Source organism: Cupressus sempervirens, chromosome 11 (genome assembly GCF_028749045.1).
Source record: "Cupressus sempervirens isolate cs-2001-9-10 chromosome 11, ASM2874904v1, whole genome shotgun sequence".
NCBI lineage: Eukaryota > Viridiplantae > Streptophyta > Pinopsida > Cupressales > Cupressaceae > Cupressus > Cupressus sempervirens.
In genome coordinates this window covers 624,042,669-624,062,391 of record NC_143128.1, presented here as the reverse complement: position 1 = coordinate 624,062,391, position 19,723 = coordinate 624,042,669, and the positions used below count along the sequence as shown (strand labels likewise).

Here is a 19,723-nt window from a genome sequence, read left to right as displayed (position 1 = left end):
AATAATGACACTATCAATTAATTTTAATGATTTTATGAAAGGTTGTGTACTTTCTTTGATGCTCAAGTATTTGGTTATATCTCCAATCATTTCTCTAGTTTTGTTTGTATCAAAGTGTTTGTTCTTTCCATAATGATTTATCTATCTATAATATGGGTAGAGGGATGATTAAAATCATGCTTGACTCTTTTAAAGAGTTTAAGAGTATATTGGTTGTTTGGAACATCATGTAGATGAGTCATATTGACCGAGGTTAGTCCTATCAAAAAAAAAATTAAAGAGCCTTGGCATAATAGAAAAGTTTCAATAAAAACCATCATTGTGATAATGAGCCTCCTTTCAAAGGGAAATGCGATTCTTCATGATTTTAATGGATAGTACAAGCTAGACATGAAGTAGCTCCTCAAACTTGGGGAACATGTGCTACAATTGCATAATAGTTTCAACACATTGGATATTCTTGGATAACAAAAGGATTTAATAGTAATTTTCATCAAGTTAATAATATTGGAAGGTAAATTTAAAATTATTTACTCGAGTATCTTTCCCATGTTAAATATTTTTGCAGGCATTTTAAATTTAATTTCATATTTGGGAATTTTTCCTCCATATCTAAATTTAATGTTAGAAAGAATAAAAAAGAGAGACATCCTTGCATTAGGGCCTTATATCTTTAATTTTGATCTTACTCTCTAAGTGAGCTCTAACCTATCCCTCACTATAGTTTTCAAAAACCCAAAATTTACTCCACCCCACCCATTCACTAAAATACCCCCATATATACCATACTCAACCTTCTTAGGAAGTTTAAATACAAATTGTTTAGCATAGAGCCTAAAGTGATCTTGGTTGTGGTTTCTAAATACTCTTCTTCCTCTTTATCATTAGAGTCGACCAAAATTCCTTAAATTTCTACTATGAATTCCCCTTCCAAGTCCTAAAACCCCTCCTACCCTATTGTAACCTAGCTAGAATACCTTTTAGCCCCTACTTTGTATGGAATAGTTACTTGGCTCCACATAACAATTAGAAATGTTTCATTATGACTTGGACATTACTAGGTGTAAAGTAAACAAGCTTTGTGTCTTCTACCATAGGTAACATGTGATTTATAAATAGCTCATTCCACAACATCAAATTTCATAAAAAAAAGTTATTAATAGGTTGTTTGTAATGGTTGAGGTAGAGAAGAAAGAAGTTGATTCGACACAAGGATCAATGATGAGAGTATGTAGGATGTGATTAATGATTTTTCCCTAAAAGTTTAATAATTAGGAAATAATGGATGACTAGATAAATGATCTATAAAAACTAGATAAAAAGAAGCAACCAGTGACTTGGATAATATAATCAATAACTAGTTTTAGCTTAATATAAATATTTCATAACTTGGTTCATAGTCGAAGGACATGATGGAAAGGACAACCTAGACTCTCAATAATTTACAGTCAAAGCTCAAGGAAACATGGGAGAAATAATGAAAGAGAGAGAAAATATTCCAATTACTTTCAAAGAAGATGTGACCTCCACCAAGGTTTCTTCTAGTCACCTTTTTGAATGGATCCCTCTTGTGTACAAGCTCATGGAGATTAAAGAAGATTTAAAAGTGTTCCTATTCTCCCTATGTATTGTGTGGTCTATTCATCTAGTTAGCTGCATTTTATTTACTGGTTTGATTTCTTGTAGCTATTTATTTACTTAGTATATGATCTAAATTCACTTATTGTGAATTATTTCAATGTCAAATGTTTAGACATTATGTTAATTTAATTAATAGATATGGAGCTAAACCCACTTAAATAAATTATAACAATGACATCAATATAAGAGCTTCGTAAAGTTGTGAAAGGGAAAGAAAAAATCACCAATAAAAGAATTATACAACATTGATGAAGAAGAGATTGAACATGATGAAGGTGAACAAGAAGATGTGAATGTGGAGGAAGGTGAAAAGATAGAAGCTAAAGTGGAAGTTGAGGTAGAGGTTGATGAAGAGGAAGAGGCAAAAGACAATGAGAAAGCTAAAAAGGAGTAAGAAGTTAACCAAGAGGATGCAAACACCCTTTACATAGAGGAGGCCAAGGCTATGTTTTCTTCATCACCTAACAATGGTTAAGAGATAAACCCACTTGTTTGATTCATTGTGCCTTTTTCGCAAACAACATACAAGTTTCTTTGATTAAGTCAATTTTAGAGATATCTAATAGGTAGATAGAAACAACCTCTATATATTTTTTCCTATAAGTTGTTGATAGGGTCAATGGGGTTTCATTTTGGTGTCAATTGAGGTTTCATAGCTTTGATAGCAACTTTCAGGATGGACCAATGAAACTTTATTTAACTTTTGATTTTATAGTTAATACAAAATCTCCCACTTAGTTTTTCCATTGAAAAGACATAATTAAATGATCTTAACTTTTGATTATTCTCATATTTTTATATATATCCCTCTTTTAAAATATCTTATATATTTTAATAATATGAACTTCTTACCATATATAATTCAGTTAATATTCCTTTATTTGTAAGAATAATTTTATAAATACTATAAACACAACAAAAAAATTCTAATCTATAGCTTAAGTTATAAGCAACATTTGCCCTAAACAAAATTTAGATATAAATTATCTTGTTTACTGTTACACTCTTTTTTATATGATATATTATTCAAGTAACTATCTTTAACTGATATTAACTCTGAGATTGGCTTAGTTAAAGCAATTCCTCTAGTTTCGCTCCTTGAAGAACAATCTTAGCTTGACCAATAATCAAAATCTCAAATTGGTATCTTCCCATTCAGAAATTGTCATCCATTTATTATAAATTATTCTTGCCATTCCGTTAGACAGTAGCAATTTGTGAAATAGGGTGGGCGTTGTATAACCAATTGTTTGATTAAGAAATATTTTAGATCATGATTCCAACAAATGCGCTGGCATAATATAAAAAGTCGTCAATTTTCCAACGTGAAAAACAAGCATTTAAAATGCTGTCATTGACTTGCCGTTCTTGTCGGCGATGCTATCATAGTGAACATTATGTAAACTAAAAAATAGGAAAAGGGAAAAGATAAGATTCCAAGTTGGAAATCCTGTGCATTCATAAGAGACTTTTAAAATACATTTACAGCCCTCATTCAAGCAGTGCACTGGCCATACAGGAAACATTTCTTATTTCAGGGCGCACTATTTATCTTTGAAGAAGTTAGGTAACAGACACTGATCTCTGACATATTGAATTATTGAACTCTTCTGCCCCAATTTATATCAGTCCATAAAGATCTAATTTGATTCAGATCTCGTTTTCTAGTTAATCTTCAAGCTCTGGACCTACTGAGTAGAGGAAAATATGAGTTGGTATAGATTTCGCAATCCCCATTTTGATTAACCTACGATTATATCTGTGATGAAAATCGACGAACCCTAATCTTTTATCCCATTTTTATTCCTGTCTAACATCTTGCCAGGTCAGGTGCCCTAATCCTCTATCCTTTCTGCAGCGAATCTTTTCCAGCCCGGTTTTAAAATCTAGCAACCCTAATGACCAATTTTCAATATACCATGACCTTCCACACAAGCAAGGATTTCAGCTTGTGGAATTTCAGCTCTTTCCCATCTCAACAAGAGAACCCATACAACCAAAACGCTCTGGATTTCTACTTTACGAAATCTTTAGAAAATGGTTTTGGTAACCCTAATTCAATCAATCGTGTGAAGAAGGTGGACAAACAACCCACAAAACAGATAAGTCACAAAATGATTGAAAGGCAACGAAGGAAGGACATGAATTTCCTCTACTCAGAGCTGAGGTCACTACTTCCTGAAGAAAGTATTCGGGTATGATTTTATTTCATTTCAGAGGTGAAATAGTTTTATTTTGTCGGTTTTGTTTTGTCTAAATTGAATCTGAAATGATATTGTGTAGGGAAAGCGTTCTATAACAGAACAACTGGCAGAAGCTTATAATTACGTCCATTATCTGAAGCAACAGATCAAAGATCTAACAAAGGAAAGAGAGAAGAACAAGTTTGATGCAGCTTTGTATAATGGCGTTGAAATATCGAAGGCTGTGCAATTCCAAGAATCAGATGAGGGTTTCCCATCAGTTAAAATAAAGTCTTTTGGTTCAGCTGCTTTTCAGGTATATATAAACTCGATCCAGAATCAGATTGCCTCGTCTGATGTTCTCCTGTTGCTGGAAGATTGTAGAGTTGAAGTTGTCAGTGTTGTTTCGTCTGTGTCAGATGAAAAAGTCTTCCATACGATACACGCCAAGGTATTTTAACAACAAATAAAAGCATTTTAGCATGTATTCTCAACTCTTTACAAAAGTCTGAAAGCATTTCATATTAATTCCGCAGATAACAGACCGTATCAATTCTAACTTGGAGACTCTATATGTTAAACTTCATCATTTGATCGGATAAGCAATAGGCAGAATGTTAGTGTGTTCAGTCGGAAGTTTAAGATCAGAAGATTTGCCTTCTGTATTGTTATTACTACTTGACGTCGGTAGATATAAAAATGATTGGGGGACGATCTGGGGATTTTAGTTCAAAAAATAATGAGATGAAGACTCTGTATTTCAACATTAAGGCTGATTTTTACATACATGAGCTTTCCTTTTCTAATGGGTAAGGTTGTGATTAGTTACACAGTGTCTAGAAAGAAAACATAGACCAAACTGGATTTATATAGATAGAATATGAAGGTATTAATACATTGGTCAAGATTTTCTTATAGTCTTTCTTTCTCTCTCCCCACTTTTCCACATAATCATTTTTAATCACATATTTATTGACATTGTATAAATAAGGATAACAAATAAATGATTTAGATGTGAAAATCTGGTGATTTATTCGGTAATATACTTTATAATAGCATTCCAAATCTTGTGCTTTACAATATAGTTTAGTTTTCCACATAATCATTTTTAATCACATATTTATTGACATTGTATAAATAAGGATAACAAATAAATGATTTAGATTTGAAAATCTGGTGATTTATTCAGTAATATAGTTTATAATAGCATTCTAAATCTTGTGCTTTACAATATAGTTTAGGAAACCATTTGGGGAAGGCATTGGTTCATATCAGGTGCTTTTTCTTCTTTATTATCTTAATTTCAAAAAGTTCAATTAGAAGGTAATTTGAATAATTAAAGGAAATAATATGCTTTTGTAGACCATTAAAAGTTTGATAAATTCTTCTAAGGATATTATTAATTCCTATGAAAATGTCATATATCACATGTATAAAAGGAAAATAATAATTCGTGCTTGATATTTATGTTAAATAGGGTGTTTAGGTGAAGGAAAATATAGAGTGGTAGGAAGAAGATAGGTTGGACAATTATATTAGAGTCTTATTAAGCTATGATAGAACTTATAAAAAAGAAGTTAATATCATTAATCATTTCTTCTAATATCCACTAAGTCTAGTAGTATCATGATTTCCATAAAAGTCTTCTATGTTTGCCATCTTAATACAAATTTCAGAATTAGGCTCTAACACACTTTGATGGTGACGTTTTTGGATTCTTTAATTTTTTCACTCTTCAAAGTTTACCAATGCCCTATTATTTTGCTAATTTGGAGATAGGCAAAAATATATGACATGTCAAAATGATAAAGTATGTCGATTGAAAGGGAATGCTCTCATTTGGAGGATTTTGGTGAGGGTCTCTATGAGTAGTTAGAATACGTCACAAATTTAGGTGGTATGGAGAGAGGTTGTGAATGTTGATATGGGGTAGATTAATCTAGATGGATGATTTACTATATTCTTCTACAACTATATTTCTCGCTTGAACCATTTTCAATACTAGAGGTTAGGGTCTTTATTGCCTTTTACATTTTGCAAAGGCTAGGATCAAATATCATAGGAAAAGCCCATCTGAAAATCTATTTTTGCATAAGGCTCTTAAAATTTTTATTTATTAATAATTCAAAGCTAAATGTCTACTCATTTGCCTCCCCTTAGTGTGTTAGATAGAGAAAATTCTAAGACTACTTGTATTGATGAGGTGGATGATTAGGAATTAAAGTTGGAACAATAGTATGTTATTCTTAGGAAGGAGAGAAAGTAATGAAATCTCATATTTATTCCCAAATATTAAATGAAACCTAAATGCTTTGGAGAAACCCCCTTATATTTGAGAGTAATAGAAGTAGGTCTAAGGCAAAGAATACATTATAAAGACTCAACCAATTGATAAATGTAAAGCCCAATATTGGAATCTTGGAAGCCCTCCTTGCATCTTCATCTACATAAGCCTCTTCCATCTCCCCTCTTAATGCAAAGGAAGGAAAACCATTATTTTTCTTAAATTTAAGGGCAAAATATCACTATTTCAAGCCAAACAAAGAGTGATGTCATATTATATTAGCTATTTTAAGGAATGGACGATTCCATTGAACTATTTAAGCTTTTTAAGTGAACCTCCCATGAGATAAAGAATTAAGTGATGAAACAAACATAAGTGGACAATAAGTTTAAGGTTATGGAAACTAGTCAAAAACTAATGAAATGTGTAGAAATGGATGAATTTTAGGATTATAATATTTAATAATTATTTGGAATAAGAATTGATATATATTTTTTCCTAATTTTTATAGATAATTTTTTAGGTGCTAAAAAATGCTGACAACTAGGGGTCTATTTCCCACCACAAAAATATATGAAAATAAACTTATTTCCCTTTAATTTTAGACTACGTTATAGCTAACATATATATCTAGAACAATCAAAAATGAAAATCGACTTTAGACCTATATTTTCTCTTTTATACAGATTGAAATTTCAACTCACCTAAAATTGATAGTTTTCATCTCCCACCACATTTTTCAAAAAAAATCTATTCTCACTAGGAGAAAAGTTATATATTCTAAAAGAGGACTCTCTCCTCTAGAACATCATATAATTTGTAGTTTTTTTAATAGGTGTTGGTATAAATAAGTATTTACTTATTAAACTTACTTAAGTTTACTTAAGTTAATGTATTAGTTTATTATTTTTCATTATTTTATTATTTTTATTTGTGAGACACTTAGGAGTTTGCACACCTTTTGAGTTGTCATGTAGACAACATAGGAGTACGCAACTCTATTTTAGCACATGGTGTCTACGACACTATTTTGCACGTCACACCCTTGTAGGCTTATCCTCTCATCACCACACTTACTTTTGTACTTAATAGAGGATAACCCATATCTGGTGGACATGTTCTTGGTTGTATGACACATCATGGTGCTGATTATGAGGCATTCTAGATGTATCTCAGAGGCCTTTATATTCAAGCACTCCTAGTGTACTCTCATGAACCAGTTATCGAATACATTGTTATTCTGATCATACTCTCTCTCTCTTTGGTCTACTATGTGCTTGTGTTTGAGTTCTTAGTTCCTAGGTGAATTTTGCCCTTAGGCAAATTCTTACATGGTATCAGAGCAACTTGGAGATTTTCTTATCACATAGCCATTCGAGACCATGCTTGCTTCATCACCTTAGCTCAAATCTAGAGTGCTGCAAAAATTGGGAGTGTTTAGCACCAGATCTAACCTTGCCATTGTGTCCTGAATGTTGAACTAGTGAAAATTGACTATAAACACACCTACTTTGGCCCCAAGTTGACCGTGAGGTAAAATAAATTTTGCAAATCAAAACTCGGAGGCCCCGATTTGCGGTATGGGTATGATAATTTTTCACAGATTCACTTGATTTATTTTAGATCTACAATTTTATTTTTTCCCTATATTTTTCTCGTTAGTATATTTTGCAGAAATTTGAAATTTTTTTTTTTTAGCAAACCTGGGCAGTGACACCTGGGATCTACCATTTGGAGGGTATATTTTGCATTTGCAAGTCACATATTTTATTGATTCGGCTCTGCACTCCGTGACCGTACTAAGCTACTGATATATTCATGCATTCCTGTAAATACCTTCTCCCAGTGGCCAAATCAAAGCACCTTCAACTGGCGACCAAGCCTTTCATCAGCCTCTTTGTTAATAGGGTCGTGGGCTTTGCATTTTAAACAGCGTCCCTACTGCATGTGGGATTAAACCCACATAGAATCTCCGGTGACCATTACGTTTCCTAACGACTGTGTAGACTGGATCTCCTCTGCCCACAGAGTTACAAACCTCTAGCAACATGATTCAAATCCCCCACCCGTGGTGATTTTTTGGTGCACTGACCAAATCTCGATCGCGTCTGCAGACTACTAAACTAAATCTGGCCTGTAACACATTTTTCAGCATTTGTAGAGACTAAGGTTTCTAGCATGGCATAATCATCTCTAGTGACATTGAATATTTTTGGCACTCATTTTTAGCTCCCGCCACTGTCTTCCACCCTCCGTCATCATTTTTTGGTTTTTTGACAGGCTTTTTTTCCCACTTGTGCGAGAAGAAGACCTTCGATGATGGTGGATTTATTTTAAAGGACAACGATTACATTGCCATGTGTCCTCTCATAATAGAGCCTCCACATGGATCCAGTGCCAGGACATGTCACTAGCCACTCAGATGCTGCCACATGTTTTGCATTCAAAATTGCCACGCATACAGTCAACATCTCGGTGGACCGCCCAGTTAGCATAATTTCCAACCCATCCCAGACTACCACGTCACTCGTGGAACTAGATATTTTTGCCACATCACCATATGGATATTTCCACATATCTTTTTTATACAGTACAGACATATGACTCAGCTGCCACATCACCACATGGCATATTTTTCTTGCTGACTTCATCTTTTCCTGAAGCTAAAATTGATGGCCATTTGACCATCATTTTTAGGAGTTTTAGAACTGCTATGATGGTCGATTGACCATCAAATTTAGACTAGCAATTTTCCCTCCAAACCCCTCTTTAGATTGCTTTTTAGTTTGGCAGCCTAACTTTGCAAGTTCATATCTCGGACATCTAGACTTCGATTCAGGTGCAATTTTTTTTGAAATCAAGTAAAATTTCTTGAGTTTTCCATTGGTGGTGTTGTTTTCTAGTTTTGGTGCACAAATTTTGCAGAAATTTCAATTTTTGGCAACTGTACTTGCATAATCCTACATTTTGCAACTTCAGAAGCTCCGTACGGGCACATCTGGTCACTTTTTCAGGTTCCTTTTTTTTTTAAGTATGTATTTTTTTGTCTACTTTCTAGATATGAAGTCAGATTCTAGGGTTGTGTGGACCAATTTTTCACTTTTAGAATTAGGCCTTCTTTGGCATTGTAAAGCTTTGGTTCTTTTTCAGAATTGCTGTAAAATTAAGCTACAATGCTTAAGTGATAGATTTAAGCCTTATAAGGTAGTTGTAAAAGAAAAATCAGAAATTCTAATTTGTTCATTTTGACAAGTGGCCCATTGTAAATGCACTACTTATAAAGTGTCAACAACATCTTTTTTTTGGGGGTTCTTTTGATTGAGTGAAAAGGGGGGCGTATACTATGTTTTTGTGTCTCTCTATTGTGCTCTTTTCATTTCTACATCATGGGTTTTAAATGTCCTCCTTTAACTTCATGCAACTATTCTACATGGATAGATATTGCATGGAGTAGATTAATAGAAAAAGGATATAGTATGTATGTTGATGGTACAATTACCAAACCTACTGATGCTAAAGAACTCATTGATTAGCAATGATAAGACCGACAAGCTTTAGGTGTTATCAAGAGTTGTGTACATAGCGATCTTTTCTTCCATATTAAAAATTGTTCAGAATCTAAAGAAGCTTGGGATAAACTTGAATAGTTGTATGGTAAAGTGGATGAAGAAAAAGAATTTCAGATTGAAGATGATCTACTTCTTTTGGATCCTAAGAATTATGACACAATTCAAGATTATATCATCAAAGTCAATGAGTATAGGGCACTTCTTAAAGATTGTGGACTTCCCATGAAGGATGACAGGTTGATTCATCACATCTTGAAGAAGCTACCCTCAGAGTACACTAACTTTGTTTTGAGTTTTAATACTCATAGGTTGACCATGGGATCTGCTTACCAGAAGCCTTCCTTTAATAGATTTGTAGACATGTTGATTGTTGAACAATCTCACTTGGTGGATTTTGGACTTCTCAAGTCATCTAAGACCAAAGCCCTGGTGGCTAGTGATGATCCCAAATTAGGTCAAGGGGGGAAAAACAACAACAAGAAGAAGCAGTGGAAGCAGAAAACACAATCTGAGACACAACATGACTCCTCTCAATAAGGCGGTTCTTCTTCAAACAAGAAAGGAAGTAATTGAAAGAAGGAGAAACTCTTTTGTGCATACTGCAAAAAGCCAAATCATGACGAGCATCATTGCAAGACAAAAAGAATCGATGAGTTAGAAAATCTACTCAAGAAGAACAAGATTCAAGTGTCAGGCACTTCCTAGGATTCTACTCCTACCTCTTCAAAAGGTAAAGGTCAAGCACTTATGGCAAACACAAATTCTTCTTCGGAATGGATACTTGACTCAGGTGCCTCTTACCATATGGGTTCTTTAAAGGAAGAATTTTCTTCATTGAAGCAGTCAAAGGTACTACACATCTTCGTGGGAGATGATACTAAGATGGAAGTTGAAGGGAAAGGACATGTGGAAATGGAAGATGGGGAATTCAAAGATGTTCTCTATCTTCCAAATCTAAGCTCCAATCTCCTATTAGTTTACCAAATCACTCACCTTGGAGATGGTCATAAGGTTGAGTTCCTTCCCAATTAAGTGATGGTGCAAAGTCTCAAAGATGATTCATTGGTTGCCATGGGGAAATTCAATGATGACAACATGTTATACTCATTCTCCCACTTTGTGCCTAAGAGTCCTTCCCAAGCCTTGTTAACTCACTCTAATTCAAACATCAACCTATGGCATGAGTGGTTTGGTCACCCCAACTTTTGCTCTCTTCAGCAACTTTTCTCAAAACACATGATCAAAGGTCTACCTAATATCAACTTAACTAAGGGAGAGTTTTCATCTTGTTCAGTGGATATGAATCTCAAGGAGAAGTATGATAAAGGGAAGTATTCTCGAGCTCTAGTTGTTCTTCACCTACTTTACATGGTATTAGCAGGACCCTTTGCAGTGACTTCAGTCAGCCAAATACTCACATTTGTTGATGATTTTTTGAGATTCACTTGGGTCTTCTTCCTTCATCATAAGAATGAATTGGTTCATAAGCTTCAAGACTTCAAGACTCATGTTGAACACAAGTCAGGAAAGCCATCAAAGTACTTAGAGTGGACAATGAGAATAGATATGTAGATAGAAGAATTAAGAACTTTTACAGAATTGAGGGGATTGATCTTTAGAACTCACTAGCATTCAGTCCGCATAAGACAGATATTGCAGCTATGAGGATTAGGACTCTCAAGACCATGGCAAGTTGCATGATTAAAGCCAAGTCTCTTGATCCTACTCTTGAAGTTGAATCCATTAGCAATGCTACTCACATACTTAACAGGTCTCCTCATCTAGCCTTAGATGGCAAGACTCCTTTTGAGGCATGGTGTGGCAGAAAACCAGTTGTGAGGCACCTTAGAGTCTTTAGTTTTCTAGCATGGGCAAACCTTTCTTCCAAGAGTTGCAAGGCACCAACATCTAGGCCTTGTACCTTTATTGGCTATGAAGACAATGTGAAGGCTTACAGACTGATGGATCCAGAGACACATGAGATTTTTGCGGAGAAGGATGTTCACTTTGAGGGAAGTTCTCCCAATTTTTCCTCTACTCCTCTCCACACTTCATACACAGTGGAAACTGATAGTGACACTAGCGATAGTGCTTCAATAGGTTCAGACATGTGGGGTTCCATCTACAGTTGCAGTGAGAGGTCACATCAATCTAGTCCACATGCTTACATTACCACAATGAAAGGTCCAACACATAATGGTACATCTCATCTTCTAGCTCTAGCTTCAGTTGACTTGGGAGACAAACTTGAGGACTTCAATCTTCTCATTGATGATGATTCTTCTACAGTTGTTGTGAGGGCTCACTTTGACCCTCATGTCCATTCTCTACATGATCAATCTACACAAGTTGATGTGATTGTGGATCCTTATGAACAACAATTAGTGGAGGTTTCTTTGTTAGTTGAGGAGACAGATGGTTCAGTGAAACAGGTTCAACAGACATCCTTGACAGATCCACATTTATTCTTTTCAGCACAGTTGGAAGGGGTGAACTTTAGCATCAGTATAGGGATACGTGAGTAAGTTTTAGGGAGAGCACACATCTTCAGGACTGTACCTTTTCCATTGTTTCTTCCTAAGGGGAGGAACACCATTCTATATTCTTGGGCCAGCTTCTTCATCAGAGCGGCTTTCACTTGTTGGCATTCTTCTTTTGGGGGGGGGGGAGCCTATTCTGTCTCTCTTCCTTCTCTTATTCTCTTATGTATATACTGGATGTATGTCATAATGGGGGGGGTCTTGATTACTCCATCCATCAATGCATCCTTATTTATCTCTCTTTTTGGGGGAGGGTTTTTCCCATGAGGCTTTTCCTCTTTCCCCGCTTTATGAGAGATTTGCATCTTCATTATGTACTCAGGTACCTATCATGGCCTAGTAGCCGAGACCCATTTTGCATCTTCATCCTAGTTCGTAAGCTTAAGGGCATTCTCTTGAGTTGCACTTAAGGGGGGGTGTTGGTGTAAATAAATATTTACTTATTACACTTACTTAAGTTTACTTAGGTTAATGCATTAGTTTATTATTTTGTATTGTTTTATTATTTTTATTTGTGAGACACTTAGGAGTTTTCACACCTTTTGAGTTGTCATGTAGACAATACAGGAGTACACAACTCTATTTTAGCACATGGTGTCTACAACACTATTTTGCGTGTCACACCCTTGTAGGCTTATCCTCTCATCACTGCACTTAATTTTGTGCTTAATGGAGGATAACCCATATCTAGTGGACATGTGCTTGGTTTTATGACACATCATGGTGCTGATTATGAGGCATTCTAGATGTATCTCAAAGGCCTTTATATTCAGGCACTCTTAGTGTACTCTCATGAACTAGTTATCGAATACATTGTTATTCTGATCATACTCTCTCTCTTTGGTCTACTGTGTGCTTGTGTTTGAGTTCTTAGTTCCTAGGTGAATTTTTCCCTTAGGAAAATTCTTACAATAGGATTTACTATTTTTTTCCTTCTCAAAATTGACATCTTTTTGAGTGTTAAAATACATGGTTATGAAATTTTTTAATTACAATATACTATATCTAATTAAAACACTATAAACTCTACATGAGAATATTCTTGACTCTGAGCTCTATAAAATGATGTTTATATGTTATTAAAAAAATTATAAAAAATAGTAAGAGTTATTGAAATGCCACCTTTCTAAAATAATTTTATTTCTTTAGTAATTGGATACAAACTAGTATAAAACATGCATCTAATAGACATTTGCAATTGGAAATGTGCAAGACCATATATAACTTAGCTAGAATGAATTTTTCTAGATCATATATTTCAAAAAAAAAAAAGAATTTTAGATAGAAATACTCAAATTCAGTCATTCTGATAAGTCAGCCTAAAAGGTGACACAGATTTGTACTTTTACTCGGGTTTTTGTTTTGTCAAAAGATTCAATGGGGATGACCATATAAACATGGTGACAATCTTTGAAATTGTCAATTAAATGCCTTCGTAAAAAAATGGTTCATAAAGGCATAAGCTTGGTGGGACCAAGCCTATGCCATGCCTTTCCCTAAGGCAAAACCCCATGCAAATTCGTGCTCATTCCAAATTCCCACCCATATCTCTAAAATTAGGCACCCAATTTGCAATTCAAAAATTTGGTGCCCGATTTGAATTTACTTATTAAAAAAATTGGGCACTAGATATTTAAACAATTGAGTACGTATTGTTTAAAAATTGTGTGCCCAATTTATAATTGGGTACCCGACTATTTAAATATTGAGTAGCCAATTTTTAAATGATTAGGTACTTGATTCTAATCTACCCGTTGGGGCCCAAAAGATGCTCCACAGACCATTTTTCAATGATTGCAATGATTGAATGATAGTTTCAAAATGCAACAACAAATTTCTATCATAGTTATTCTATTTTCTTGTCTTCTTTTACAATTTACAAGCTGTTGATTAGAATTCAAAACTAGTGAAAATATGGGATCAAAAAAATGAAGAAAGAAGAAAATAAAAGTTCTGAAAAATGAGGAATTTGTAGCAAATAAAGAGAATGAAGTACAACATCAATAAGAGTGAGGACAAAAAATTAGAGAGTTGAGCAATGTTTCAAAGGATATAGACATTGAGGATACCACAATGGATAAAGAAGCTGAAGAAGATAACTCAATGTAAAGAGATCTAGGTGCACATTCTAATCAAACATTAAATACAGATGTGTCTCCAAACCCTCAAATTTTTTCTCATGATGAAATTGGTGATTTTTTAGAAGCAGGTTATTATTTAAATGATTTAGATCTCCTTCATGAGAATAGATTGCCAAATGATCATGCACAACAAACTCCAATGGAAACATATGCCCCGAAAGAAATACCAAAAAAAAAAAAAATGAGATTCAAATTCCAAATAACGGTGAAAATAAAATGCCAATTAAAAATAACAATTGTATGAATGTAAACATGGAAACACCAATTACCGAACAAACATATCAAAATGATACTGAAGTGCTTGAACATAATTTTCATTTTCTTAATGATGTGATAGATAATCTTGAGGGATTGGTTTCATGGATACAAATTAGGACACATGCTAATAGATTATATATACATTTTTTTATAATAAGAAATTTGGCTTTTAATGTTAGTTGATGTTGCAACTAATTAAAATATCAAAAATGTGAAAAGTAATGAAAATTTTAGGAATGTATGCAAAACCTAGAATAAAAATGAGTCTCTTATGTTGGATATAATTGATTAATTGTGTATTTTATTTAATGTTTTACAACTATCATATCATTTTTAGTTAGTGAATGTTGAGCTCACTCGGGTAGTGATGACAATTTCCTATGTCTACCAAGCATTCTTCTATTTGCCTAGTTCAAAAGGCAGTGTCTACTGAGTTAACTTGGGCTTCAAAGGAAAGTTTACAGAACATGAGTGTTAACTAAAGTCATTCACTTAATGAAGGAAATATTGGATGGAAGTAGTGTTAACCGAGCTCACTCAGTTACCAAAGGATCATCACAAATATATAGTGTTAATTGTGTTAACTTGTTTAACACAAGAAAAATGTTTTTGAGTTAGTGTCTACTGAGTTGGGTCGGCTAACGAAAGATTTTCTTATTTTGGCATATTGAGTTTAATTGATTTATCTATTGGTTCCAGTAGACTGAGGTGATGAATATTAGTTATCCAATATTTTTTGTGAGCTGACTTGACAATATAAATGATATAAGGTTAAGTTGAGAATTTGAAAGTGTGTGTAAGAGTGTGAATGGATGGAAGATTTTGAAGATCTAATGGTGCAGCAAGGAAGTGAATTAGAAGAATAAGCAAAATATCCTTGTGGAGCTTAAAAGAAACATATTTGATCAGGAAGGATCAAGTACAAGAAAAAGTAGAGATCTATAATTAGAAATTTAGCTGCATCAAAAATCAGGTCATCTCATTGTTACTGTCTAACTATTGTAGCAGTGATCTAAATCTCTTAACAGAGTTGGCTTAACAACTATTTGTAAAACTTCTAACAAGGTGGAAGCTCTATTGAATTGTCTAAAGACCTCTAACAAGGCCACTCCTAATAGGGTGATTAAATCAATTAACAAGGTCACACCTAATAGTGTGTTTTGTAACCTCTAACAGGGTTGGCTCCTAATAGGGCTCACTTCAGAAGAGTGAAAATGGTAACTAGTTGTGATTGGTGGTTTTCTCAAATTGGGTTTCCATGTTAAATCTTAGTGTCAATTGTGTGCATGCTATTTTCTTTTATATGTTTGCATCTAAGTTAAATAATAGATAACATCTAATATTTGCATGTCAAGTACTTACCAAGCATATTCAATATTTACCAAGTTAAAAAATTTAATGTGTGTTTTCTGACCATTAGCAATATTCAATTTTTAGAGTTTATTTTGTCCTGACATCTAAAGGGATCTAGGATTTATTTTAGTCATAACTGATTCACCCCTCCCCTCTCAATTACTCCTCTTATATTTTCAACAACTAGTATCATAACTTTTGGTGTTTGTAGAGAAGATTTCAAGGACCTAAGCTAAAGATTAGGATGTCTTATAGAAGAGAAATTCCCAAGTTCAATAGAGACAATTTTGTAGCATGGAAAGGACTTATGAGGTTACATTTGGATACCATCAGTGGTTCAAGATGTAAATATCTTGATGCTGAATACAAGACTCCCACTAAAACATTATCAGTTGTAGATATTGTTGAAATGAAGAATCATAACATCATGATGATTGATATTACATCTACTCTTAAATATGTTGAACTTGATGTAGTAAAAGATTGTAAAATAGCTCATGAAATGTGGACCAAACTAAAATACATTTATGAAGGAGATGAAAATGTAAAAAGAGCTAAGGATGAAAGTATAACAGGTCATTTTGATTAGATGAAAATGAGAGAAGATGATAACATTGCAAAATATGTGAAAAGAATCAAAGCAAGTGTGAGTACAATCAAAACATTTGGAGGAGAAATTCAAGAAAAAATAGTTGTAAGCAAGGTAGCTAGAACCCTTCTTCCTATTTATGCAATTAGAGTTTCTTCTATTCAAGAGATGAGATGTGATCCAAATAATAAAATTTTTTTGGATGCTCTAGTTGGAAGATTGATAGCTTTTGAGTTAGATAACTTTGATAACTATGTTCCTAGCTCAAAAGGTATTGAGTCTATTCTTGAAGCTAAACTCTCACTAAAGAAAAAAAGTAAGAAATCAAAGTCCAGTCAATTAGGAAGTGAAGAAGAAGAATAATAAGAAAGCTTAGACAATGATCATGAAGTTGTTAAAGCCCTACTTGTAATAAAGTATTCCAAAGGTAGAAGAAAGTACAAAGGTAAAGTTCCTTTGATCTACTCTTCTTGAGAAGAAGTTGGTCATATTGCTGCAAGGTGTCCACATAGAGAAAACAAACATGAAAAGAAAAGTAATAAGCACAAAGGCAAGAAGGATTCCAAGAACTACAAGAACTACAAGGACAAAGGTAAGAGATCTTATTTTATGGTTAAAGATTCTGATAACAGTGAAGATGAAATGGTATATACTATAGTAAAAGATGAATCTAATGATGAAGGAGATAAAATGGCACTTATCCCTCATGTTAGAAAAAATGATACATGGATTATTAACAGTAGATATTCACATCATATGACTGGAGACAAAACAAAATTTGAGCACATGGAATATTATGATGGAGGTAGTGTGAGATTTGGAAACAATGAACCTTGTAACATAAAAGGAAAGGGATGTATTTCTTTGACAAAGGAACTTATATGTGACAATACTTATTGGGTTAAAGAACTAAAGAATAATATACTAAGTGTGGCATAGTTGAATAACATTGAAATCAAGGTAGAATTCATGGATGGATAGACCAAACTACTGGATGGAAAAGGAAATCTGGTTGGGTTTTCCAAGCAAACAAAAATTAATCTATTATATCTTGATCTCAGTAAAAAGTTCATGTTTTATTGCTCAAGTAAAAGAAAGCTAGTTATGGAACAAAAGATTATTTGATGTGAACTTTGATAATCTAGTTAAGATAAGAAAACATAAAAGAGTAAAAGGTATTCCTAGTTTGAAGATGGGTGATATGGGTCTATGTATTGAAAAACAACTATAACTTTCAAATGGTACAACATTTTTCAAATCCAAAAGATGCATCACATTCTATGTTTCTTCCACTATAAGGGAAAAAATAAAAAAATTAAATTTTGCAGAGTTTTGAATTAGTTAAGGTAGTCAGACACAAGAGTTTTTTAATTCCAAAAATACTAAAGTCAAAAATTAATTATTAATTGTTTGTTTAGAATAAAAATACCCAGAAATATGTGTCACATCTAGGCATGAGTCTACCAATTATATCTATAATGTTATTTGAAAATATCATCATTTGATTTTGATTAAGGTGGTCAGACATACATCTACTTCTTATTTTTATTCTATAATTTTTGTAATATTGCATTAAAATTCAAAATTTTTACCAATCAATTCTTATTTTTTTGAGATAAGTCCTAGTAGTTTAGAAACTAGATTCAATTTCCTAGATATTCTTTTCTTTCAACTTTTTTATATAAAGTTTATAACAAGTATAAAATTGCACATCAAGTTGACATAACCCTAATTTTCTAATTTTTTATTGCCACTTAAGAGCATAGTTTGATCGACCATGATCTTGCACATACCCTCTATACTACAAGAAGAATGAAAAGTTTGAATTGAGAGCCTACACTAATGTAGATTGGGCTGGAAACATTGATGACAGAAAGAGCATCAGTGGAGGAGTATTTTTCTTAGGCAAGAGACTAAGTACATGGACTAGCAAGAAACAAAGTTGTACTTCACAATCTATCATTGAAGATGAATATGTTGCTACTATTGTAAACTGCACAAACATTGTATGGATCAAACAACTACTCAAAGGAATGAAGGAAGAGATCACAAAACTAGTGATACTTTATTGTGATAATAAAAGTGCTATCAATATTTTAAAGAATATAGTGATGCACGCGAAGACAAAGCACATTGCAATCAAGTATCATTACTTGAGAGAGTTAGTTCAAGATAAAGAGGTGAAGATGTAATATGTCAATATAAAGGAGCAAATTGCTGAAATCTTCACAAAACCATTACCTAAGGATGCTCATGCATATCTAAGAGGTAAATTAGGGGTGATACCCCTATCAAAGGCTATCTAAGTAACAAGACGAGTGCCCTACACCAAACAAGCTGATATTCATATGTTACACATTGATGCAAAGGATCTTACTTTAGGAGCTGCCTAAAGTAATCACACAATTAAAACTTCAAAAGAGTCACAAGAAAGGTGACAGAGGGAGAAGTTGAGGAAACTACAAAAGTTTATATCTACATATTTTAAGATGACAAGTTTTTGGTATATGTCTTTGGCATTATTGTCAAAGAGGGAGATATTCTACTAATCAATAGCCAAAATAAAGAAAGGAGATGTTGATCAAGAGCTAGAAAATATAGATCAAAGAAATGTATAATCACAAAGGGAGGTATTCCTTATAAATATCAAGGGAGATATCTAGAGATTGTTGTCAAAGAACTAGAGAGTGCTACTAATCTTAGAGGGAGACTAGATAATTGCCGATGTTTCCGATTTGAAGAGGATACATGTATGTAAGAAAGAGGGAAAAATCTTAATCTACCTAGTAAGAGGGAGATACAACAAGGAACTTAGAGGGAGTTATAAGAAAGAGATTTGTAACCTAACCAAGAGATGGAAGTTGCTGATAGAGGGTGAAATTATGATACAAGTTCTCTTTTTGGTATTCTCTTACTATTGTAACATAGTTAGTTTACTTGAACATGATGTTCATTATTTGATTGACTTGCTTGATTAGTTTCATTTATCGTTAATGTCAAAGAGGGAGATTATTGAGATATGATTGAAAATATCATTGTTGAGAGAGATTATTGAAAGAAGGAGATTGTTGAAGAAGATTATTATTTTTAATCATTGTTTTGTCTTTGATGGCAAACTTACTATTTTCTAGTAAGACAAATATGTATAAGATTCAAGTACTATCA

General features: G+C 33.4%; 1 protein-coding gene across 1 annotated transcript; it reads left to right on the top strand.

The window, feature by feature from the left end:
• Positions 1–3,539: 3,539 nt before the first annotated feature.
• On the top strand, positions 3,540–4,426 carry LOC149531247 (transcription factor bHLH118-like). Its single transcript, XM_089808303.1, has 3 exons — positions 3,540–3,836; positions 3,925–4,275; positions 4,361–4,426. The coding sequence occupies exons 1-3, from the start codon at positions 3,540–3,542 to the stop codon at positions 4,424–4,426; spliced, it is 714 nt and encodes a 237-aa protein (XP_089664429.1).
• The last annotated feature ends 15,297 nt before the right edge of the window (positions 4,427–19,723 follow it).

Excerpts from the sequence above, each read along its gene's own strand:
- LOC149531247 (XM_089808303.1), top strand. The coding sequence starts at position 3,540 with ATGACCAATTTTCAATATACCATGACCTTCCACACAAGCAAGGATTTC. Across the intron at positions 3,837-3,924 it reads TTCCTGAAGAAAGTATTCGG|GGAAAGCGTTCTATAACAGA; the intron begins GTATGATTTTAT and ends GATATTGTGTAG. Across the intron at positions 4,276-4,360 it reads TCCATACGATACACGCCAAG|ATAACAGACCGTATCAATTC; the intron begins GTATTTTAACAA and ends TTAATTCCGCAG.